At 42.5% G+C, this 24,969-nt stretch overlaps 2 protein-coding genes across 2 annotated transcripts; one reads left to right on the forward strand and one right to left on the reverse strand.

The window, feature by feature from the left end:
* The first annotated feature begins 3 nt into the window (after positions 1-3).
* pgm5 (phosphoglucomutase 5) lies at positions 4-19,690 on the forward strand. Its single transcript, XM_040195853.2, has 11 exons — positions 4-1,739; positions 3,465-3,627; positions 3,739-3,885; positions 3,973-4,098; positions 4,193-4,383; positions 4,975-5,129; positions 10,665-10,780; positions 13,525-13,660; positions 14,286-14,469; positions 17,033-17,170; positions 18,896-19,690. Exons 1-11 carry the CDS (start codon positions 1,482-1,484, stop codon positions 18,983-18,985), a joined length of 1,704 nt encoding a protein of 567 aa, XP_040051787.1. The 5' UTR covers positions 4-1,481; the 3' UTR covers positions 18,986-19,690.
* A 1,650-nt stretch (positions 19,691-21,340) lies between these two features.
* Positions 21,341-22,467, reverse strand: LOC144386368 (transmembrane protein 252-like). The gene is made up of 2 exons (XM_078087375.1): positions 22,066-22,467; positions 21,341-21,720 (listed from the first exon to the last, which is right to left on the reverse strand). Exons 1-2 carry the CDS (start codon positions 22,329-22,331, stop codon positions 21,489-21,491), a joined length of 498 nt encoding a protein of 165 aa, XP_077943501.1. The 5' UTR covers positions 22,332-22,467; the 3' UTR covers positions 21,341-21,488.
* Positions 22,468-24,969: the final 2,502 nt, after the last annotated feature.

Genomic DNA, 24,969 nt, shown 5'->3' on the forward strand with positions numbered 1-24,969 from the left:
GTTCCAAGATCTTTATTCAGCCATTAGCTGCAGAACTGTTTGGGATCTGGGCGCAGTGGAATCACTTTTAGATTATTGTTAATATTATAACACCTGCTTACTAATCAAACCACCTGATATTAATTCATCTCTGTTTATATTGAGAAGTCAGAAACATGTTCAGATTGTGTTACATTGATGCATCGGGTGTCCGTTTAGGATTTAGTTGGATGTTCTTTAACAATATCACATTATTTAAGTCAAACCTTTTAACACGCCCACATCCTCCCTGTCCAGTCACATGCTTTGTATTAGTTTGTTCATGGTATTCATAAATCAATCCAAAAATGCTGGTTAAATATTAGGATTCGTATCGGTGACGTTTTGGGAAAAATATAATTTAAAACGTATTTTCCATCCATGCTCTAATTCCAGGTCTACAATTTAAAATACACATGTATTAAATATTAACAACTAACGAACAAACGTAATATGATTACAATCGATACAACAACATTCACGTAAATTATTCAAAACAGGAATAATAAAACCCTCTGTTCAGTTAGATAAAGGTTCTATGACGGATCCTTGTCGCTCTTCTACGTGTGAATCAAACGTTCAGTTCTTTCTTCCTGCCACAAGGCGGCACTGTTCACCGCATCTCGGAGCGCCCACACACACACACACACACACACACACACACACACACACACACACACACACACACACACACACACACACACACACACACACACACCGCCTTCTGGAGACAACTTCACCTGCTCGTGTACAGCGATCAAATGCGATGCCACTCATTCTTTTCTTCTTCTTTAAAAATAAAATAAAATAAAACAACCACTCTGACAAAATATCCTGCGCGCGAGCTGACATAACTACAGCAGAACAAATGACTTTTTAAAGGAGAAATAGAGGAGTCGTGCTCGGGGTGCTGTCATAAACCCCTTAGTGACTTTGGGGACAGTTTACGCCTTCATGCCGGTCAGTGCGCACGGCTCGGACACGAGCAGTGTCCGGTTGCAGAAAGGGTCCCGACACAATTCCCCCACCGCCATCAGTCAACGGGCTATTTTGGGCCGGAGGCTCAGCTGATTGTGGGCCTTGAAGATTTTGTCCCTCCCTACTTTTTTTCCCTTCTCTCTCCTGTAGTCAGTTGTTCAGGCTCATTAGGAGAAGAGGGAGTTGTCCCACAGCTAGAGGAGAGTTTTGCTGAACGCGGGACGTCCACATACAATTGGCGAGGGGATTTTTGTCTCTTGTCCTCCCGGCGTGGGACAACCACTGCGCCACTTCACCCACCCGCGAGGACCCCCTTCGCTCCGCGCGTCCTCCTCATGACAAACACGGCTGCTTCGACTCAGGGGTCCGAAAACCAGCAGAAGCCAACTTCAGTTTGATCGGCGTCGCCCCCTCTCCTCTCCTCACCCCGCCGTCCCCTTCTCCTCTCCTCTCCACCCCCCCCGCTGGGCGCCCTCAGAAGGAGGATGGAGACGAGCCCCATCCCGGTGCTGACGGTCCAAACCGCCCCCTTCGAGGACCAGCGGCCCGGCACCAACGGGCTGCGGAGGAAGACGGCGGTGTTCGAGGGGAAGAAGAACTACCTGCAGAACTACATCCAGAGCGTGCTGTCCTCCATCGACCTGCGGGACCGGCAGGGCTGCACCATGGTGGTGGGCAGCGACGGCCGCTACTTCAGCCGAGCCGCCACCGAGGTGATAGTGCAGATGGCAGCTGCGAATGGGGTAAGGAAGAAGGGGTGAGGAGGGGAGGGGGGTGACCGTAGGCCCACAGAGACTAGGAAGCCTTTGTTCCAATATATCACCGTAATGGGACCCTCCCAACACCATGTGTGCCGAACTAAGAGCTATAGGGTGGTGTGTCTGCAGAATAAGTTGTAATAAGTAATCTGTTATGGACATAAATCAAAGTGTGACCCTATCGGTATCACTGGAATGGGGAAAAGGGAAATATCAACTTAATTGACCTGTTTTGCTCAAAGAAGCGATCACAGTTCAGGATGTTCATATGCTGTAGTCCTGTGGTTCACAATCAAAGGGGTCACGAGATGATTAAAACTTTTAAAGTTATATTTCTTCAAGCCTTTAAAACTTAAATATAAGTGTAAAATCCCTCTTCCATTGATCTGCTCTAAACTCATATCGACATATACAGTAACTTTTTATTAAGGGGTCACCAGCAAATAAATATAGGGAAGCATTAGAAAAGCTAATGTAAAGTAACTTATCAGCCTCATAACTGCTGTTAGCAGATTGTTATAAATCTTTTTACAAAAATGTTGGCTGGTTAGTTGGTTACTTTATATTTTTGAATCTCAATTGTACAATTACATCCCATATACATATATTTAATTGCATAGTTGTTGAACGTTTAGTATTACGGCCGTGGCTAGGGAGTCATTTTTAATGTCAACCTGTCCGAAAAAACGTGTCGTCAGTAGATCAATAAAAAAACTACTGGAAGACAGTGAGAGAGAACGAGTGTGAGCTCACGGCTCATGTTAAAACGCTTGCTCTGAGATCTCTGTGATTGGTTTGGAAGGGCTCCAAAGGAAAATCTACAAGGGAAATAACTTGTTTTTGAGATCAATCTGTTTTCTTTTTCTGCTGGCCCAGCCAAATGTCTCTTGATGTCAGCCTTATCAGCACTTCCATCCATCCTGCTCTATTTTCCTGCCGACGTATGTTCCCCCCTCCCTCTCGCCGTTCCACCTCTCCAAGGCCAAACCTCATGCTTTGGGAATCCCCTGTCATATGGCAGCCAAGTCTCTTACACTAGTCACTAAATAAAATGTAAACAATAGCTGGGATAGTTCTTTGCCCGCAATAATCTGAATGTGTTTTTGGAAGAACATGTATGTCAGGCGTAGTCCCTCACTTTACTTTTCTTTTCTTTATATACTCATGCAACATGCCGAATGCAGGGAGGATGAATTCCTCTGTAGTGAGGATACTTTTATTTTGAATGGCTGATATGCAAGAGAATTATGGGATGTTGGTGGTATTATCACTTTAAAAGTAGCATAGAAATTATAAATAGAGAGGGCAACTCTGTTATTTAGCCCCCCCCCCCCCCACCAGTCGGACAGATGGGCTCTTGAACTTCAGGTCAGCATAGTTGTTTTTCTATTTTTTGTGTCGCAGCGATTTCAAGAAACTCATCCCTGACAAAAAAAAAAAAAAAAACCCTCAGAATTTGAAACTCATTAATCGCGATTAATAGTTTGTTTTTCTAAACTTAATGCAATAAATTTCTGCCACTGACCCCCCTTCTGTTTGACAAGTGCACTGCGTTAGTTGCATTAATCTTGGCCCCAATAATCTCATAAATGAACGTGTTAACTTTGTGAGCTCTACTTTTAGCTTTTAAAAAAACATTATAAGAACAGGTGACAGCCTGGATTTGATGTGCTGCTGACATTGCTTCTGTTCAACATCTGCTCGGCGCAGATCGGCCGTCTGGTGATCGGTCACAACGGCCTCCTGTCCACCCCCGCTGTTTCCTGCATCATCAGGAAGATCAAGGCCATCGGCGGGATCATCCTCACAGCTAGTCACAACCCCGGAGGCCCCGCTGGAGACTTTGGAATCAAGTTCAACGTGGCCAATGGAGGCGAGTACTGAGACTTCTGAGTTTTTTATTTCTTTTTTTCACTGGACAAAAAAGACCACCCTCGTTCGGTACTTTTACCAACATTCATGTCCGCCTTCCTTTGCGTGGTAGGACCCTCTTCGGACACAGTGATGGAGAGGATCTGCCAGGTGAGCCGGACGCTCGAGGAGTATGCAATATGTCCCGATCTGCGCATTGACCTGTCCAGGCTGGGAAGGCAAGAATTTGACCTGGAGAACAAGTTCAAACCTTTTAGAGGTACAATACCAACTGGCTGCGTTGCTCTTTATAGAATACGTACAATCACATTTCCATTTGACTAAGAATCTCCCTCTGTGTTTCTAGTGGAGATCGTGGACTCAGTTGAGTTGTATCTACAACTGCTGAGGAACATCTTCGACTTCAATGCCATTAAAAGTCTTTTCTCGGGACCAGATCAGCTCAAGATCCACATAGATGCCATGAACGGAGGTCAGACAATTCCTCCTCTACCTCACGTAGCCCGCGAGCCGCTGGGAGACTCACCCGTTTCCGTCTTCTCTCCTCTCCTCATGTCGTGCTGCAGTGATGGGCCCCTATGTGCGCAGGATCCTGTGTGACGAGCTGGGAGCTCCCGCTAACTCTGCTGTCAACTGCGTCCCCCTGGAGGACTTTGGTGGGCGACCTCCAGAGCCCAACCTGACTTATGCCACGTCTCTGGTAGATGGCATGAAAGGAGGGGACTTTGGCTTTGGAGCGGCTTTTGATGCGGATGGGGTAAGACTTCTTATTTCTACAGTCTTAAAAGCTGTCTGGAGGGGATCTTCAACGCTTTTTAATGTCATTTTAAGCATTTATATGTCATATATCGAATTGGCATTTTTTTATATTGTAGTAGAGGAACAAATCCCCAAAATGGGCTTTAGTTTTCTACCCGAGGAGAAACAGAGCATGACCATGTTTTTTAATAACTGGGAACTACTACCATTTATTTTCTTTCCGATTATGACTAAATCATTGTCATTCGGCTCCACCCATAGATACCAGGGCGAGCCTTATTTATTTGTATTTATTGTTGTATGCTCATTGAGGAAGACAAGCAATGGAGCTGAATAATTCAGTATTCATAATGATCCAACAAGCAGCTCACTTTTTCCAGCATGTCGTCCAATAGTCATTTCTATTGTGTACTCACAAACACACACATATACACACGCACACACCATGCTTCCGCGTTTCTTCACCCTATGAGTTGAGAGAGAGTCAAATAGAGAAGATCACCGGCCTTTTCTCTGTAAAGTGTATGATCACTTTATTACAGTAAAAGCTAGGCTGACCTTCTGTTGTGTTTCACCGTGCTGTCGTCAGGACCGCTACATGATCCTCGGAGAAAAAGGCTTCTTTGTGAACCCGTCAGACTCGGTGGCCATCATGGCCGCCAACCTGTCCTCCGTGCCCTACTTCCGACAGCTGGGAGTCAAGGGCTTCGCCAGAAGTGTTGCCACCAGCACGGCCCTCGACAGGTACAACACACGCCTACGCTCACACACACACACACACACTCATTTATTGTGAAATATTGAAATAAATCTTATAAAATGCTTGTTGTAATTGGTGAACATCACACCATTGTTAGTATTGACCGCTGCCAGGAAACATTTAGTATATTATTAAGTAAAATAGTTCTATATAAACAGGATTCTGCCAATCCTGATCTCTCTGGGTTTCACTGCTGCAAGTGAAGCTTAGATATGTGAAGTAGGATGTTACATCACTGAATTATTGGCAGGCTTGGTAGACACACCAACACAGGCACGCGTACACACACAAACACACGCACACACACACACACACACACACTTGTGTGGCGTTGAGCTGATCTTCGCCTCAGGCTGCGTCTTATGATGCTCAACTGAAATAATGATCCCAATGAAGAGCTGCAGGAAAGTTTTGTTCTAAGTGGCTCCTGTGTGAGCCTCGCCCCATCACACTTACACACAAACACACTCACGTACACACTGGCTTAGACCCGATACACAAATGTCACATGTCCTGGTACAACCCTAAGCCATGCCCCCCCCTCGTACAGCTCACTCACACACACACTCTCCTATTGTAGATGAAAGGCCTTTTCATCAGTTACATCAAAATGTCTCCTTCAAACCCCTCCTTCATCTCTCTCTGTTAATTTTGTCAGAATTTGCTGTTTTTGCCCTGATTAGGCCCTAAATTTAATTTCCTGGAATCTCAGTTGGGAAATCTTGTCAAACTCCTGAGAAGTAAAATTACCATAAAGAAAGATCTCTATTATAGATAATACATAAATTACAGATAATATCACGCTGTTGGCTTTCTGGCTTCGTCAGAAAATTGCATCGTGTAAGATTTTCTTTCTCTGTTGCCTTGTTAAACCCAACGTGGGGTTTTGCAAAGCATACCTACCTATTCACTTATCTGATAGTTACTGGCATTGTAGCAGGACACGGCCACTTTGTTTAATTTCATAACCAGCACTCAAGCTCCTAATGTAACACCGCTGTCCCTGAAAGCAACATTTACACGTGTGCTCGACAAACTCCAGGGAGTGTCGAAGTGCCTGCGCAGTGTGTTGTCGTCCCCTGGAGCCCGCCCAATTGTAGGCCTTTTTAGGAGAGCGAGTGGCCGCCGTGTGTGTCCGTGCGCAGTGTGTTTACACTGAGCAGCCCTCCCTGCCGTGTGTTTATGCATAGCCAAGCAAACTGTGCTATAAACGCCTTGATAAACGCGCTGGTTCGTGGACAGTGTGCGGCTCTGTGTGACCGAGGGGAATAAAGGAACAACGACGGAGAGAGGGAGGCATGTATCTGGGTTCAGATGGTCAGAGGGCCAAAGTTACAGGTGTAAAATCGTGATGGTGTCTGTCTATCTGAGTTACAAACACAATAAGGCTTTGGAGGAGGAGAAGAAGAAAGCATCAGCCTCTCCTTTAACCGCTGGAGGGATGGAAGGATGTAGGGAGAAGAAAGGGCTGAGCTGCTGCTGTGCCGCTACCGGGACATCGTCTGTACTGAATCCCTGATCGGCACGGCCAAAGGTCAGATTTGGTAACCTCCACCGTAGGAAGGACGGTGCCAGGACGGCTTCACAACAAAGACAGAAGGCAGTGTGACCTGGAGGCCCACCGTGCAACATTAACACAAAGATTTAGGAGTCGCTGCATGAAAAAGAAACCTAAAGAGGTCTGTAGACTTTAGAAGAACCGCAGCTGCTTCACTGGGACCAAGTGAGGGCCTGCAGAGGCGCAGGAAGCCCTTTTGAGGGACCAGCCTTCCTCTAAACCTGCGACAAGGACTACCAGTCCTGTCCGGACTTTACAGTCCCAAACAATCCTCCAATGTTCCTACGGGACTTTAGGATGTCTCCTATACGGCGGAGAATTAGGAAAACAAGTTAAATTAAACACTGACCCCACAAGCACATTTCTCTACCCTGCTGTAGTATTACTAGATGATAATATTTATATTCCTGTATTTTGATAACGTTCTAAACATTGTTGGTAACAGCAGGGACCATTTACAGATGTTCGCTCAACTTTATTTTTAATTCTTCACATTCCGGGATTTTCAGTGTTGGCCACTAAGGCAACATCTTCAGTGTATTCCATTTCTTTGTGTAGTCCAGTGAGGTTCAGGCCAAGAAGAATGTTTCAAGCCCAAGTAAAGCTCCACCGCGCGGTTCTTTTTGTCTGAATGCCAGCTGAAAGCTTTTAAGTTCACGCTGAGCTCTCTTCAGAGGGGGAGGTGAGGGGAGAGGGCACTGTATGCTATGTTTGGTAAAATATCGAGCCAAGGCCAAACGCTGGTAATATTTCACTTTGCAGATTCTTCATTCCTCACATTACCCCTTTCTATATCCTGATATACACAAGATAGGGACAGAGAGAAAGCAAAAGAGATATTGGTTGATGAGTGTGTACAAGTGTGTGTAACTTTGTAATCTTCAGCGTTGAGCTCATGAGGGGTGTTGGAAGGTGGTCATTGCTGTTTGTGAAATCTTTGCCTTCCCTTCACCTTGTGGGAACCCTTCTCATCACATCTTGTGACCTTTTTCGTTGACCTTGTTTGTTCAATTTTATTTTATTAAACAGATATGATCGTATAGTAAATTAATTTACATCAACATGTATTTTTTTTAAGGCAAATTATTTCCAACTACATACAAAACCCTAAGCCTTTACCTGAGATGTGCACTTTATAATTTTATTTTGTACCGCCCTGTTTGGCAATGTCGTTTTTCAATAAAATAAAACATTTGCATAAAGCAAGCCAATCCACTTTTCCATGTTGATTAGAGCATTAAAATAACTAAAAAAATATGGGAAAAAATGAACATTTAGAATATATATAAATTGTGATTAATTTTGAGTTAACTATGACCTAAATTAATCGTGATTAAATATTTTTATCATTTAACAGCACTAGTAAGAATCATCATAATGTTCAATCGACATGAGACTTAACCCATCAAAAATACAACTGGTATTAAGAAATACAGGAAAAACCTAACCTTGTGTCAGGATCCCTTTGATTTGTCACATTTATTGACAATGTTGAAGTTCTACTAGTGTGAGAAAGCGGATGTCAACAGACCTCAAAGGCTTACAGTTGAGAGGTCGCACCTCCACACATGGGGATTAAAGCCCTAAATATAAACCTACTAAGTTTATTCCTCATGTCTGACCGCGTTTTTCTTTTTTCACTGAGCCTGTGAAGATTGTCGATTGTGGCGCACGTGTGTTTTAGTGTTGCCATGCTGTTGTTCAGTTAGAGCTCATCTGGTAAACAGGATTTCTTCTCACTGTTTTGCCCCTACACTGAAGCACAAACGGAGTTCTGGTGCCGTCTGTTTCAGTGCTTGTGTTGGCCGGGTACGTGCCGTCTGAGGCTCTTCAGGCCAGAGTTTCTGTTTTCTTGTAGAAGTGCCAGGCTTTCCGTTCTCGCTTCCCCAGAGGGGAATAACGTTGGTTACTCTTATTTGGTTATTTATCCCATTACGTAAACAACTGTGCTGGGCACTGAGGAGTTTATTTATGTGCATGATGATTGTGTGGACGTGCACAACCCAGAAACCCACCCACATCCGTATATATTGCACTGTGATTTACACGAGTCCAACAACTGTTTTGTTGCGTCCTGGGAAGTTCACATCTTGCGGCAGTTACTGAGGAGGTGTGGATGATTTGGTTGAGGAGGGATGCGTGGGGATCTACGAGGACACTGAGCACTCATCTTTGTTGCACACTAAATATCTCTGCAAGCAGGCTTGGAATGGTCACTTTTATAATACAATAATATAGAAATTCCCTTCTGTTCCTCACAGACACAATCGGCTTTCTCTCGCAGGGTGGATTCTTTTTCATTTGTCTTTATCTGAAATGATGATATGTTTCATTTTGCTACTTTTTTCAAAAGCTGTATGGGTATCTATTATTATTATTCTGGACAGTAAAAATATAATAGCCTCATTTTTATCATTATAAATTATTTCTGCTGGCATTCAACAACTTCAGCTCTCATTAGCCGCTAGGAATGAAGTCAGGATTCAGAAGTACGACAAATTCTTCTGGTGAAACCTCAGCCCCATTTCTTACCACCAAAACAATTGCAAATCACAACAGTTGAGTTTCAAAGCTTTTTACGCCACATAGTCAGGAATCCAATGATTGTATATTGTACTATTATTAATACGCCTAAAAGCAGTTGTATTTAAGCTTGATTGTTTGGTCAGTAGAAATATGCAACACAAACACACCCCATGATCCACTTGATGAATTTGTCAGATATTATAATGAATCTTCACTTCTTTTTTAGCTCCTAAGGAAAAAAGCCGGCTCTTAATAGCTGCTAAACGCTCCTCTGAGTTCACCGCTGAATAGATAGGATGCAGTGGGTTTATCAATGCTTTCTTTTGCTGCGAACAGCTGCTGCTGGGAACTCTACTATGGGAGAATTATGTAAGAGTGAACCAAAACAGTTGCGGGTTGTGAACCGAAAACAAAGCAACAATTAAAGTTGCTTAAATGTTCCGTGGAGCTGAGGACGACAGCGTAGCTGGACGATAACTCTGTTGGTCATCACTTTATTGATTTAAACCATTGTTGTTACAAAAATGTTGATTAAAGCACTGTTTTACAGGAGTTTTTGACCAAAGCAAGTCAGCTTTAGTTATTTCTCCGTGCACTATATGCATAGCTGTAGAATGTCAACTCTCCCAAAGGTCGGTGAACGCTTCAGATTCCAGAAACAGCATTTAGGACATGATCTTGGTATCCTTGGATATAGCTATGACCTGGCCCGTGACATTGTTTTCACACTGTGCCAATGGCTGATCCACATGTCGTTGCCGAATGTAAATTGCTTTTTTTGTAATGATATTAATGAGTTTAGTTTAGAAAATGGGCAGAAAATCCAATGGAAATCCTTTTACTTGATGCAAGTGAAACTTATACGAGTGAGAAGGGGAGGCGGGACTAGGCCTCCGCGTCAAAGTGCCAAGATAGGATTTTGTTTATTATGTGATACTACGTTATTGCTTTCACATTTTATCCAAATGTGTCAACCATCCTCTCGAATCATCATGTTACAGTAGTTCCCTGTATTCAGCCAGATACTTTTCTTCACACTTGACAAGTTTTCTTAGACTTTGTTTTTGTCCTTTCCCCCTCCTCCCTGATTCTTCCTCCAACATATTGCAGTGTCTTCACCTTTATCCCTCTCCGGGAATCACATATCAACCTACATAGAAACTCACACACACACACACACACACACTCCCTGTGCTTCTCCTCCCATGCGAGTCCATGGCTCAGGTTCAAAGCAAACATCAGCTAAAAGGTTAACTCACTTTGTTCTCGCTGCCTTCGCCTTATTAAGTTATTGGATGAGCTGCTGGCAGATTACGCTTGTCATACATCATTTGGTTTGCTTTATTTCAAAGGTCAGACGATTGTTTGTATCTTTGTGTCAGAACTGAGAAAGACTGGTGTTCGATAAATACATTGTGTGCTTTGTGTTTCTTAGGGTGGCCAAAGCCATGAAACTGGCGCTGTATGAAACTCCCACGGGCTGGAGGTACTTTGGGAACCTGATGGATTCTGGCCGTTGTTCCCTCTGCGGGGAGGAGAGCTTCGGGACAGGTACAACCTCTTCACTCCGAACAACACACTCCACTCACGAAGACGGCGCTCTGTGTCAGCGGAACAGGAATCCGATGGAACACGCGCGTGGTGCTTACGTTTAAGACAGTGTGAGACACAGAGTGGCTGGTTTGAAGTGGATCCGCGGGTTTAGTCGCTTTTCAGATTCCGACACCCGGCACAGTGGTTTGAACAAAGACAGGATTTGTGAGCAGTTATTAAGGGGGGGATGATGTCATCCTTCAGCCGTGTGCCCAGCACGGTGCATCGCCTGGTGCATCGCCTGCTGATGTTGCATTGCGTTGCTGGAAAAGTTGAGCCAGGTAAAACCTGTGTGCGGTACCACTTTGTCACAGCACACATACAGCAGCAACGTGGTCTTGATTAATTGAATGTTTTTTTCTCCTTTAAGCAGTTTATTCTCAACAGCATGGCCAGATTTTATAACCAACTTTATTTTGAGCGGGAACTAAAAAGATGAGATGTCAGTACCTCTTATTGTACGTGAAAACAGGCCAAAGTTGAGCCAGAAAGTGATGCTGTAAGCTGGCATGTTTACAAAGAACCCTTTGTAATATTAATGCTTTCAACGTTTCCTTTTCTTTTAAATTGAAATACGTTTCAGCAGTCACTCAGCAGTCTGCTGCAGGCCTAGTGTTGTAAAGTGTTGCATCCTCGCTGCCTGTAGCTCCAGAAAGCCTTGTGTAATAGATGTGAGGGCTGTGACCCTGACTGCATGTGTAAATATTCCCCATTCTTCTGCTATAAAAGGAGACAGGCTCCCTGAATGACTGCAACATGCGGACAAGCTTCCAGTGGCAACTTCTGTGAATGTAGACGCACACATATAGACAGCGTGCATGCACAAATAATACACGCAACTTCGCTCTTGTCCTCTCCACGCTTCTTCATCTCTCTTCATCTTTTTTTACAGCCGTTTAGATTTCAGCGGTACAATTTCCTATGGTTTTTCCTCTTTCCTCTGACATTTATTCTTCATCCATCCTTGTGATTTAAAATGATATCCAAATCTAGAAAAAGAGGGAAGGGAAGAAGAAGAAATGTTAGCAGGTGTGAACATCATTAAAGAAAAGCTAGGAACAGGTGGGTGAGAGGGTTGAGAGAGAGTCCAAATATGAGAAGTATTGACGAGAAGGAAAAGAGGTGGAAGGAGCAGAGAGCTCGGAGGACTAAGGGAGCTGTCTGCTTGTCGACCCATGTAAGGCCAAAAGCTCAGCGAGAGTCCTGAGTGCTAAATCATCAGCGCTGCACACCACCCCTGCTCTTTACCGACTCTCATACACTTATTCAGGAAAACACTCAACTATTTTTTATAAGTAAACATGTTGAGGTTGTTTGATTGTTGCCATCTTTAGACTTTTTAGTTCACACGACATACAGTATAATGTCTATAGCTGTGACTTTAGGGCTCCCTGGTGTAATGACCCATATTGTAACTTTAGCGTAACAAGGTAAACAGTGCAGACAATATTTACCGGTGTTGTAGGAAACTTATGATAAGGTATGATAATTAAATAAGTAAATTCTACTCTGTCTCGCTGTGTGTCGGGGAGCAGACAGGCAGTGGGATGGGGATTAAATAATGACAACTGTCATTTCCCCGTTTCCTAACAGCTGCATGCAGTCAGAGCCAGGCCCGGGGCAAGGAGGGACACTTCTTGGTGTGTCGGGGTTTGGTGGAGAAAACAAAAGCGGAGAATTGTTTTGTGTTATAAAATAAGCATAATGATACCTTCGCGCTCTTCTCGGGAAATAAGCATGTAACTTAAAATGACACCCAAATGCAGAGTTTTTTTCTGCTCCAAGCTCTGCCGGGGAAACATTACAAACATAATCAATCTTATTAAAATGTCGACGTGCCCCCTTAACAGATACTTTTACTGTGCAGCTGTTTTTGAGAACAGAGGAATCCCTCCCAAGTGAAGGAGGCCGATCGAGGGTGTGAACTGCTCCTCTGTTTTTGTGTGTGTGTGTGTGTGTGTGTGTGTGTGTCTTTTAGGGCGTGTCTTCTAAACCTTGACATTTTGTTACATGGGGTTGAGATGAACACTACGCCAAATTCAACTACCATTTTACGTGGGGTTGTTGTAGACTGTTGGATTACTACACTATTGTCTCAAATTATCTGTAAAAGAGGGTCTTAGTAATTGGTTAAATATCCAAAGAACCGTTTTGGATATCACGCCGGTATCTTGTTTTTAGCTATATGTAAGTATTGGCTGGAGCCAGGATGTGGCCACTTTAGCTTAGCATTAAGACGGGTTTTGCCAGCCTGGTTTTGTACAAAAGAGCAAAAACATGCAATAGCCCATCAGCCTCTAGAGAACACTAACTACTGTAATTCCTCTTTGTGCTAAGCTACAGTCACCAGCGGCCTACCATGTTCTCATAATTACTGAAATGCCATCTTATTAAGATACTCTGTTCTGGAAGTCTGTACACTATTAACTTACATATTATAATAATTATTATATGTGAAAAGGTATTTAGCCACACCGAAACACAGACGTACACCAGAGGATGAAGCTGATACAGCAGTAATGGGGATCTACTCAGCAAGATACACTTAGCCAGCCATGTTTTCATTCCTGGATCAATATATTCCTCCTGGAAAAATATATTTTTCATTCACAGAGAACAGCTGCAGAGAATTGACAGTTGAATTTGGTTATAGCTTTTTGTATGAGGACGTTTATTAACAGAGTGTTTTCTTTCTTTTCTAGGTTCAGACCACATTCGTGAGAAAGATGGACTGTGGTCGGTGCTGGTGTGGTTGTCCATCATGGCCTCTGGGAAAAAGGCTGTGGAGCAGATTGTCAGAGAACACTGGGCCATGTTCGGACGTAACTACTTCTGCAGGTAATAAATAAGCTCTCTGAATATGCAGCTCACATGAAGCATTTGGTCCGTGACTTTTTATTTGTATTCCCTATCTTTCGTCTCTTCATTGGTCCACCTACATTATTACTTTCCATGTTGGAATCATTATTGAAATAATCTCAATGGACAAGCCCTGAGATTGACTTTGCTTTTCCCTAAAGTCGCAATCCTTTGTATCCCCACCGAAGGCAAATCTGTCTCCAAGGCCTTCACCTTCGTCCATTTCTCTTGCAGTCCTCCTCCCTGGTTGTCGGTTGTTCTTATTTTAACTTCTCCCCTGTGACAGGCAGAGATAGTTCCTGTAGTCACTGTTCCCACTGACATTTGCTGCAGCTTTTCTTGTTCCCACAGAGAGTGTACCGAATTTCATGTTGATTTCCCACAACGTGAAGTTGGAGAGGCCACGCAGATCCCCAAAAAGGCTTAAAAACACAAACATCTGTCATCATTTTGATAAAAAATCAACCTGGTAGCTCTTCTCTCTTGCAGTGCCGGGCCATTTTAAGTAAAAGCAATGCAGTCAAATTATTTTCCTGAAAGGTTTTTCTTTCCTGCGTCAGTCTTACTCAGCATCCATGTGAATCTTTTTGTTGGTTCTTGGCAGGTTTGATTACGAAGGCCTGGACCCTCGCGCAGCCTTTTACCTGATGAGGGATCTGGAGTCAGTAATCTCAGACAAAGCATTCACCAGCCAGAAGTTTGCTGTGGGAGACCACGTATACAGCGTGGAGAGGGCCGACAACTTTGAGTACATCGACCCTGTCGATGGAACCGTGGCTCGAAACCAGGTCAGTCTGGGTTGAAAGAGGGAAGATAGAACATGGGAAGTTGGAAAAGTTTAATACAAACACTACAGATATATTAAACAGTAATATGACAACTACTGTTAACTTCTCTGATAATTTAGCTATATTAGTAAAACTTAAATCTAGACCGACTCATTTCTTATTTTCTTTGTGTAGTAGATTAAAAAATGTATATATATATATATATATATATATATATATATAAGATAAAAAAATATTGTTTCATATATTATGAAATATTTTGCATAGTATATATATTCGCTATATTCAAGGAATTCGTTTAATTTGTATCTGGCTTAAGATGCAGTTTGTTAGTTGTTTTTTTTACTGACAGAAGATCTGTAGCACCTTAACATGCACACACACTCACTTCTTGTGTGCTCCCTTACAAACCCGTGCACTCAATTGTCCGCTTCTTGTGAGTTAGACCACCTACTAAGCTTTAATGCTGTCTCATGACAAAGGTTTGGACATGATAGTTACATAATTAATTTGAAACTACACTCGGGCTGCATGTTTCCACACGCATACATGTACATACATAGTTTTTCATGGTAGTGTCTGGAATTCGTTGGTCGACTTACCTCGATGTACCTTAACAGCAGTAAAGGCCACACTGTACTTTATATATTTCTCTGTGTAACTATGGTTACAGCAGCACCACAGCAAGTTAGTCTGTTGCCACAAAATGTGATTTAACCTCAGTGGCAAATCCTCAGCATCCCAGTCACCCCTGTGTGTGTTATTACCGTACAGCAAACATTCCTGCCAGGACAGAATTATATCAGCTGTCGTCTCACTTGCAGTCGCTCCACTGCAAGTGGGTTTAAAGGGGGGACAAGTTGGCACGTAAACACACACACACGCACACACACACAAACACATGCAAACGACAAAGCGCGGGGGATTTACACAGCAGTGGCATGGCGGCCTTTTAGAGTTGACTGCTGCACTAATTCTGCATTTCCTACATATCGGCACATGGATAGTGGTTGAATAGAAATCGTAGCCAAAGAACCTACGTAATACCCAAATGAAGATACTGTACTATTGGAAAATAAAGTAGGCCTACATACTAATAATGGTCAGAAAAAGTCAGAAATATTTAATGTACAGTTATGGAATATAAACATACAGTATCTGTTAGTAGTTTGATGTTCATTTTGAAATAAATATAAAACAAATAAATATGTAAATTAAAAGTTAGCCATTAGCTAAAAAAATCTTGTAAATTACAATAAAGACAAAGGCTGATATGGCAATTATCTAAGATCTCTAGCTTAAGACCTTTTTGTGAATAACTGGGGCTTCATTTAAAACTAAATACTAAATCGCCAAAATTGAAGTTGGATTAAAAGATGAAGGTATTTTCCATGAGCAGATAACCTCTTAGAGAAAGCTTGCTATATAGAGTGTGTGTGGGAATTTGTGTATAATGTTTGGAGGTTTGTCTCTTACCCCAATTTTGTATGTAGAATGTTAAAATGTCTACGCCATAATAATATTGCTAAAATGTCAAACATGGGTCATCGATCACTTTGGCTTGAAACGTGCTACATTTTGCCACGGCATAAGTCGATGGACGGAGACGGACGTACACGCTCTCTGGCTGGTATGCGCTCCACTCAGGGCCTTTGAACTTTGAAGCAGACGTTGTTTTTAACCGGCATCAGTCGGCCTCCTGATAACTGCTCCTCTATTGTTAGAGATGAGCTGACACACTCAAACATAGATAGACAGACAGGCGGCAGGACGGACATCTCGCATCCTCACTGTCTCTCCTCACCTAGACTCTGGCAAGGTACGCTCTTGAGATAAAGTCTATACGGCGTGCCTCAGTAGAACCAACGGGACATTTTACATATTCATGCTCCTTGCTTTGTTATGGGACGAGGGAAGAGCGCCTGTGGAATGCAGGGCAGATAGAAGTCGTCACACGTGCATTAGTCAAAGAGTCTTATCTTGCTTACGTCAGGTAGCAGGAATTGTGGTTGGCTGGCCTGATGCAAGGACATCCTGTTTGTCTTGAAAACGTAGATAGAGTTAAAAGAGGAAACGGTACACTTCTAAATTATAAGGACAATGTTTTCTCTGAGTTCGATATAAACGCCGAGAAGTGATTTGCTGTTTGAACTACATGAGCTACCAAACCAAATCTACGAACTACGAATCGTTCATAAAGTGTCTTGGGATTTTACTGAACACGAGTAGTTTTCTATCACCGTCTAACATAAAACAGCTCACTAAAGGGGGGGACAAGTTTGAACACTGCCCCAACAAACCACATAACGACATCTAGGGGATGTTTGTAGTTACTGCACATCAGATCATTATTGTCTTACATTGACAGTGTTGCCAATGGTCGTATGGTTTGTAAGCTGGTGTTGTAACATGTAGTTCTTCATTCACTTCAGTGAGAAGCGCTAATAGAATTCTTTTAGACAATTGTCATTTTGAGAATCTATCAAGCAGATGTATTACGCGCTGAATCCCCAAAACAAACCAAACAATGGATAATGTGAACATTGTGTTTTTGTATTTCTAGGGTTTAAGGATCGTCTTCACTGATGCGTCCCGCCTAGTGTTTCGGATGAGCGGGAGCGGCGGCGGGACGGGCGCCACCATCCGCATTTACGCCGAGAGCTTCGAGAGAGACCCGGAGAGACACAGCAGAGAGACACAGGTAGAGGGAGAGCGACACTCTGAGACAGAGGTTCGGTTCTGTTTGTGCACATAAAGGCTTCTAAAATGAGTCTTTTGTTACGCAGTATTCGGCCATTCTAGTCCCCATAAAATGGATAATATAAAATGTTTAATGATATGGGACGGTAGCAGAAGTAGCTTGTCTGTTTTATTCGGTAATATACATAATAGATTCACAACTGGCACACCGTTCTTTGAGTGATGGGATGCATTTCAGACTCCGATTACTAAATATTTAAATGAAAACTGCCGCAAACAACCAATCATCTCTCCTCGTTTTATTCAGCCGGTATCACTTTTGCCTGCAAATGCCTTTTTCCTTCCCTCTTGCTCTTTCCACCATAACCTCCTTAGTCCCAGCCGCTTGAGATGAAGTGTAACTTTGACCATTGGTTCGTATTGGATTGAACAACAAGACACGATTGCAATGATGGGTGCAGATACTGCCGTGGTAATACAGCCTAAGCTGTGAAATGCCAGCTAGTTGACCTGTAGACTTTGGAGTGATAAGAAACAATAGCTTCTGATGTGGCTACGGGTGTTGGAATAGGTAGTGCACTTTAACCATACCCAGGGGTTGTAAAGCTGCAGCCGTGACAGCGAGTCGGGCTCATTTAGGTTTGGCCACCTACCATCCCGCTTCACCAAACGATGCGTGCTCAGGTCAACGACCGCCCTTCATGCTATCGGCAGGTCAAAACGCGACCAATGGCGTCTCCAGCCCGGGTAGACATATGCATTTGAGCGTTACCTTGATTCAAACATAATTCAGGTGTGAGATATTGAAAATATATTCTGATCTTAGGAAAAGTAGATCTATTAATTAAGTATGGGCGACCTATTGATGAATAATACACAAACGTTGAGGTAAAACTGATTTGTTTAACTTTGTCATTAAATCTCCCTTGTTGCCATTATGTGACTTACACTTAACCCTTGGACAACTTATCTTTAATGTTCTACCATAAATGAAGTTCCTAATCGTTCTGCCCCGTACCCGACGCACATTTTATAATCAGACACGACACACATGATTAGACACTCACTCACGCTCACTGGGCTGAAAGCCCTTTAAATACTTTGATACACAGACATAGTTCCTGTATGCTTCCTGCATGCTACTGTATATGCAATGCCAAATGGTGTATGTGAGTGTGTGGGTTGTTTTCCAACACACAACCCCTGTGATATGAAGGGTTCAAAGCCACATCACATAATTATTGAGCAATATTAGCATGGTGTGCAGTGCACCTCGTTATTTTAAGATATGTTTTACATTTGTCAAATACCTAGCTCAGCTTATACACATGAGAAGACTCATGTCCTCACAGCTCATATCTGTGTTACACCGCAATCCCCCAAAAGGTTTGAATGAATTATCTCTTGCAAATAGCAGTAACTTGTTGACAAACGAGGTTAATGCCTCTTGAAATGCTGGTTGAATCAGGGGCAAAGTCAAACTAAGTTATCCATCCTGGAAGCTGTTGAGCTATTGGTTTACCAACACGATGTTTTTTAGGCCTCAAACCCACATGACGTCTGCCATGCATGTGCTGTGTTGCGCAACAAAGCGCAGGTCTGCATCAAGGTGTACTAACACCGTTAACACCGTGATTTAGTGTAAGATCGCAGCTCTGATAGTCTCATATTCATGCTGTAAAAAAGAGGAAGCTGCTAAGCGATTCTAATGTGTTCTTCGCTGCAGGTGGTGCTGGGTCCTCTCATCGCCATTGCCCTGAAGATCTCTAACGTCCACGAGAGGACGGGGCGCCGCGGCCCCAACGTCATCACATGAGCCTCCAGGAAAACACACACACACACACACACACTCACTCTCACATGCACGCACACACATGCATCTAGCTGCGCACACACGCAAGTAAATAACTTTTCCCGGACTTAAATCCATTCTCTGTAGCTTAATGGTGATTTTGTTTATTTTTCCTTCTCCCAATGACGACTAAGCAGAAGGAAGCACGGGATTCTCCTTTTTGTTTATTGACCACTATCATCAGTCAGCTATCAAAAACATAGGGTTAGTGTCCAAACCATGCGGGACATTTCCTTTTTGCCAGGAATAAACAATGGAAAAGACAGCAAACATATTGGATGTGTAGACAGAGTGTTAATGTTTGTGGATTGCAGTTATAAAGATTTATTGACTAAGGAGGCCTGAGATATCTTTTTTTATTTACAGTGCAGTGTTTGCTTGACATATTACTTGTACGTGTCCACTCATTTATGTCAATTTTTGAAAATTTAATGCTGAAGTGAGTAAAACCTTTTAAGAAGAAAAACAGGCGCAACATCACAACTAATCTGTCAGACTTGTGTTTTCTAGATAGGGAGAGATTTAAAAGAAGTAAAGCAATAGCAAACATATTTTAGGTAGCTTTGCTAATCTGGTTTTTGCTTTCATCTGTCAGTTTAGGAATGACATATAACCATATTTCAATATATCATTTTCTTTTCTACCCAAATAAACTTTATTTGTGTGCGATATTTGCCTTTTTTTAATCGAAACCGACAGGAATAAAGGGGACAGATAAAAACACATATATGTTGAGATATGTTGCCCGCAGGCATTCCAGGATTTTAATCAAACATATCCTTCACAATGTTGTGCGAATGCCACGTATCACGGGTCGCTTGAACATCCTCATGGAACAGGAGCCTTTTGTTTGTCGAGCGCAGCACCTGCTTTGGATTGTAGTGTGAAATGCGCTAAAGCTGTTGTGTGGAGATAAGAAATGAAGAGGGTTGATCTTTATAGGCTCTGAGTGGAACTAATAAACACACTTATTGCCGTCATCGTGAATTGAGGATGTGCCAGTGGATATCCTCAAGGATGTGTTCACTCAGTCAGCCAGACATTACCTGTCAGCCTTTACAGGTTATTGCCCCAGCCGCCTGTTTTATAATGTCAGGCCGGTTTCCGAGGTTGGATGAGGGTCAATGCCAGTTTGTCAATGTGTCGCTAAGACAAGCGTCTAATCGTATACTAATACGTCTTTTGAAGGACTGGTTAATTCAAATGCTGCCAATAACCAGGTTTTTCATTTGCGCATGAATGTAAGCAATCCGCACAGTTGAGTTGTTGCTCCACCATTATCTTTATTGCGGTGAACTTTTCAACTGCGTTGTCAGGTATGCTTGAGAGAAAACCCATAATCTCTTCAAACAGTCGGTCAGGACGTCATGGTGTGTTCTTTCTGTGTGTCCCAGTAAACATGCACAATTTCAAACGAGTCTCTGGGTAGACGTCCATTATACATATAGATAAAGTATGCAATCATTAGCTCAGATCACAGGACATCTGTTGTCTGTCCTCGATGTGCAGACCGAGATTGGACACAAAGCCGTCATGTTTCTGCAGAAAAGTCTGTACGAGGAATTTAATTTGCTGGTTCTATTTCAGTAGTATTTTATGTTTAAGTCTGTTGTCTGATTTTGGATCACTTAAATGATTGTGTCTCCATTACTGCAGATACAATCATTTAAGTGATCCCAAACAATTTCATGCTCAGCAGGACTTTCCTGCAAAAGAAAATGTACCACAACAAATAAATGTGATTGTGGTTCTTAGCTGTTGCCCATTTAATCCCAACATCCCAAGGTTTAAATCTAAATATTTTCTCTAAATAAAAAGTGTGTGAGTGTTGGTTTGACCTACTTTGAAAATAGATAAAGCTGCCGGTTAAGAAGAATTCCATTTAAAACATGTAATTTATAGCAATCATTATAAAACGTTTGCATTTATGTTTTAGTGGGAAAGAAACATATTGAACACAAACTCAACAACTTCCTATTTTTATTTACATAATACAAATAACCCCAGAATAGAGGTAGCTCCCTTAACTCCAATGCAAGCAGCTGTATTACACCTGCAATAGTTTAATAGTGTACAAATTGTTGCTACAGTGCAGATAAAGGTAATTTCTGACCGTCAATGGATCCAGCTGGATTAATACTTTCCTCGGTTATTTACTAAGCAGCAATTTCAGGCTCGAGGCCTGAGACAAAAAAGCATTCGACCAACATCAGCACAACACCACAAGAATTCACCTCTTTCAAGAGCCCTTAATGTACTGCAGGGTCCGCCCGAAGAGTTTAGGGTGAAGACTGATGTCAGCACATCTGGTCCATCTTTCGTACCATATTCAAAAGGCACCTCCCGTTCTTCTGAAGCGTCCTGTCCAGCACATTCCCATCAACCATCGCCAGTCAGCTTTCCCTTCAAGCCACTTCGGCAAAACGTTTCCTCCCTCCGGCGTCGTGACAACTCCCCCGTCTGCGCCTCACGCATCCACGTTTCCCTGCTGAACGCGCTCCACCTGACAGTAGCGAGGAGGCTGCTCCCAGCTCCACGTGCAGTCCGGGGCCTCCGAGGCGTCTTGGCTGTAGAGAGGAGGAGCGAGGCCCAGCGCCACATGCGCCCCGTCCACCACCACCGCCACCTCAAACTCGGGCGCCGCATCGGGACTCGGCTGGCTGGCCTGGGACTCCTCGTACGACGGAGGGAAGGAGCTTCTGCAGAGGTAGATACATACAGATCAGCAGTTTGACAAATTATATTTGTATTGACTTGAATCCCAAAACATTTTGTGGTGCACAAAGTTTCCATTCTTCTAGAGAGGAAGAGTTACTGATATTTTATCATTAACTTTTGCAACAGTAATGCAATCACATAGAAGGGAAAGAAAATGCTTTTATGTTTAAATGATGTGATTAACTTTAACATTATTTATGTTTTCACTCAAATTCTTGTTTTTAAAATGAAAGTTACCACTGTTATACTTTTTGTAAGTAGGGTTTGATACGAAATCGATAGGCAGTTTTCTTTCACTCTTCTTATAATGTCTCCGGTGGTCTTACCTGTCAACAGTGTAGATCTGCAGGTGCTGCTCGCGTCCTCCGCTCTGGTACATCTTGCTCTTCATGCTGTGGCAGATGTTCCAGAAGACTCCGGTGAGCACAAGCAGGATGCCGAACACCACCGTGCCATAGGCAGAGACGACCCTCAAAGTGTACCTGTGGTCCGTCTGAAGGGACACAACGTAGGCCCCGATGCAGGTGATCGCAAATCCCGCCCCGGGCACCACCATGCGCGCCAGAGACCACAGCTGCTTCCTCACATTCATGATCAAATAACTCACGTGTTGTTTCTTTACTGAAGTTTTTAAATGTCCTTAATTCTTTTTTTTCCCCAGTAGAATGATAGAGAGGCGATTTTTAAATTTTTGACCTGCTCTAACATAAATAAATCCTCCAGCCAGGTTTGAGTACCAGCGAGTGTTGCTGCAGTTGAAGGTGTGTGTGTGTTTGTGTGTGTGTGTGTGTGTGTGTGTGTCTTCAGACGTTGGGGGAGGTGGCTGGGTTGTTCCTGCCCCCTCGGTTTTATATTCACTCTGGCTGATAGTTTTTTGGCAACGCGATGGTCATACATTTCGGAAGGCAGTCAGTATGTTTTAAACCTGTGATATTTAGTTGTTAACTGTGATAACCGATAAGCAGATCATTTAGTCTAATTGCCTTTCATCTGTTTTAATGACAGGTGATAGTGTGTTGACATCATGCAAGGCTGATCAAACACCCGGTGGAGTTAGCAGGCGGCCACATTAGCCCTTGCACCGTGCACTATGACCCCCGGTGTGGTTTTTAAGTGTAACCACTCTCCACCGAGTTGCATGCTCGATATCAAGCCTGCGTATACGGTTTTATGCAAACAAGCAAAACAGAAAGGACCTAGTTATGTTTTACTCTAACATAACATAATTGTTAGATTATGTCATGCACTAGATGGTGCAATGTAACATGCATAGTGCAATATGACATGCAATGTCACAACTAGACGTAGAACTCACAGCCACTTTAGAACTCACAGATTGTTTTACTGATTATCAAACCAATGGAAATACTATGCGTGTTCAAACTATACAAAAAGAACAAAAATACCGTTCCAATAGATTTCAAGCAAGTTAAGTTAAGTTAATGGTAATTTATGTTCAAATTTACTTTGTCACCACATCCAGCTACCAGCTGGCAGTGAGCGTGCAGGTCGACAGCGTTTGTGCTGATAAAATGTTGCACTATTGCACAACGTTTTGCTTTGACACAGCACAGTAGAGAAGTCGTAAGGTCACTTTCCCATAAACTTGTTTCACTGAACGTGGAAAGTGGTTCACATGTTTGCAGCATGATAATGCAGAGCCATGTTGAATTAGCACTAACATTATCATTAATTTAGTTATAGATGTATATCATCTTTCTTTTATTATGCATTTATTGTATAATATGTTTTCCGGTAATTCAATTGTCACTCATCTTTTTGTATTTCTGATAGATTATGTAACTAATTCAATAAAACATGTACTTTGGTCTCAATACTCGTAACCTGTGGAGGCCCGTCAGGGTCATACAAGCCAAAACAGAATCACAAAGTCATAGATATTTCATATACATATTTAAAGAATAATTCTTCCCGTTAGCTTATTTTCTCATCGCACAGCTCCTGTCTTTCTTTGTTGTGTATCTGCAGCGCTGCTTCCACTGCAGCTCGTTTTAAGGAGCGCTTTTATCCAGATTCAGCCCCCGTGTCTCTATGTGAGAGAAGCCCGAGGTCCTCTAGGTGGACTTATAATAATCTAGATTGCCTTTTTCTTTATTATCTTTATTATTATTATCAGTTATTTATTTTCACATGTTTGGGTGTATTCTTTGACCCAGGCAGCCTCATCGGTACGTCTGCATCAACGTACAGCGCTCAGTGGGCCAGCGTGACTTTTGCCAAACAGAAAACTAGCTGGCAGATCTTGGAACTTTGTCCGTAAATAGTGAACAGCATTTGATAAGTGAACGGCTTCTGTGTTTTTTTTACATCTGCAGTAGTGTGTATATTTGTCTATTGTGTTGTTTTTACTATATAGTTAATATTATTAGCTCTGATGTAAACAATATTTGAATGGCCCGCGCTGTTAGCTGTGAGGTGGGACAAATAAAAACCTGTAGCTGTGGCGTCATAATGACGTTATTAGGTTATTCAACTGTAGTAAGACGGCACAGAAGGCCCAGGAAGAAGATACCCTGCTTCGAACTTATAAAGCTGTAACGTATAAACTTCTTTGTGGCATAAAAAATGGATAATAAAGCTGTAAATGAGTCAAACCTGGAAAAAGCTCAGGTGCTGAACACACACATTTGTTTCTGTTGAAGTCACATGTTTTTTTACCTTTTTTACATCTTCCACCTCAACGTTTTTTTATGGTTCAGATATCTTTGTGATGGACACTTGTGACTTAATTGTAAATTATATATATTATTATTATTAGATTGTTTTCTGCTATGTGGCAAGAGTGAGTTTATTCCTCCCTTTTGTTTACCATCAACCTACAGTCTGACTTTGCACCTTCCTCTTTGTGTACACGTCATAACTCATTTAAGAAGGCCTCATTATGACTAGGCTATTCTTGGATGGTATTGTGAATGAACATCTATCCACTCCCACTCAACGCTTCTTGTGAATGTAGCACAGGCATCAGAGCTCTTATTGGCACTCTGAGAGTTTAATTCTTTTATGAACCTTATCAGTCTTATCATTATGGAGTTGATCCTCCTAGCTCAGCTCTTGTAGTATCTAGATATTGCACCACAGCGATGTTTTTCGACACTTTAACACCCCCCTGTGTCTGATGCCCAGGTGAAATAGAGTATCGGCTTTTTAATTGGCAGAACTGACCGAGTAATGAGGGTTAATACTGGAACTAATAATTGTTAAATAGA

This window comes from Gasterosteus aculeatus, chromosome 13, assembly GCF_964276395.1.
Source record: "Gasterosteus aculeatus chromosome 13, fGasAcu3.hap1.1, whole genome shotgun sequence".
Lineage (NCBI taxonomy): Eukaryota > Metazoa > Chordata > Actinopteri > Perciformes > Gasterosteidae > Gasterosteus > Gasterosteus aculeatus.

Bases quoted from the DNA above. Each gene is read 5' to 3' on its own strand.
- pgm5 (XM_040195853.2), top strand. From the start codon at position 1,482: ATGGAGACGAGCCCCATCCCGGTGCTGACGGTCCAAACCGCCCCCTTC. The intron at 1,740-3,464 runs GTAAGGAAGAAG...TGCTCGGCGCAG, and splicing joins AGATGGCAGCTGCGAATGGG to ATCGGCCGTCTGGTGATCGG. The intron at 3,628-3,738 runs GCGAGTACTGAG...TTTGCGTGGTAG, and splicing joins GTTCAACGTGGCCAATGGAG to GACCCTCTTCGGACACAGTG.
- LOC144386368 (XM_078087375.1), bottom strand. From the start codon at position 22,331: ATGAATGTGAGGAAGCAGCTGTGGTCTCTGGCGCGCATGGTGGTGCCC. The intron at 21,721-22,065 runs GTAAGACCACCG...CTACCTCTGCAG, and splicing joins CAGATCTACACTGTTGACAG to AAGCTCCTTCCCTCCGTCGT.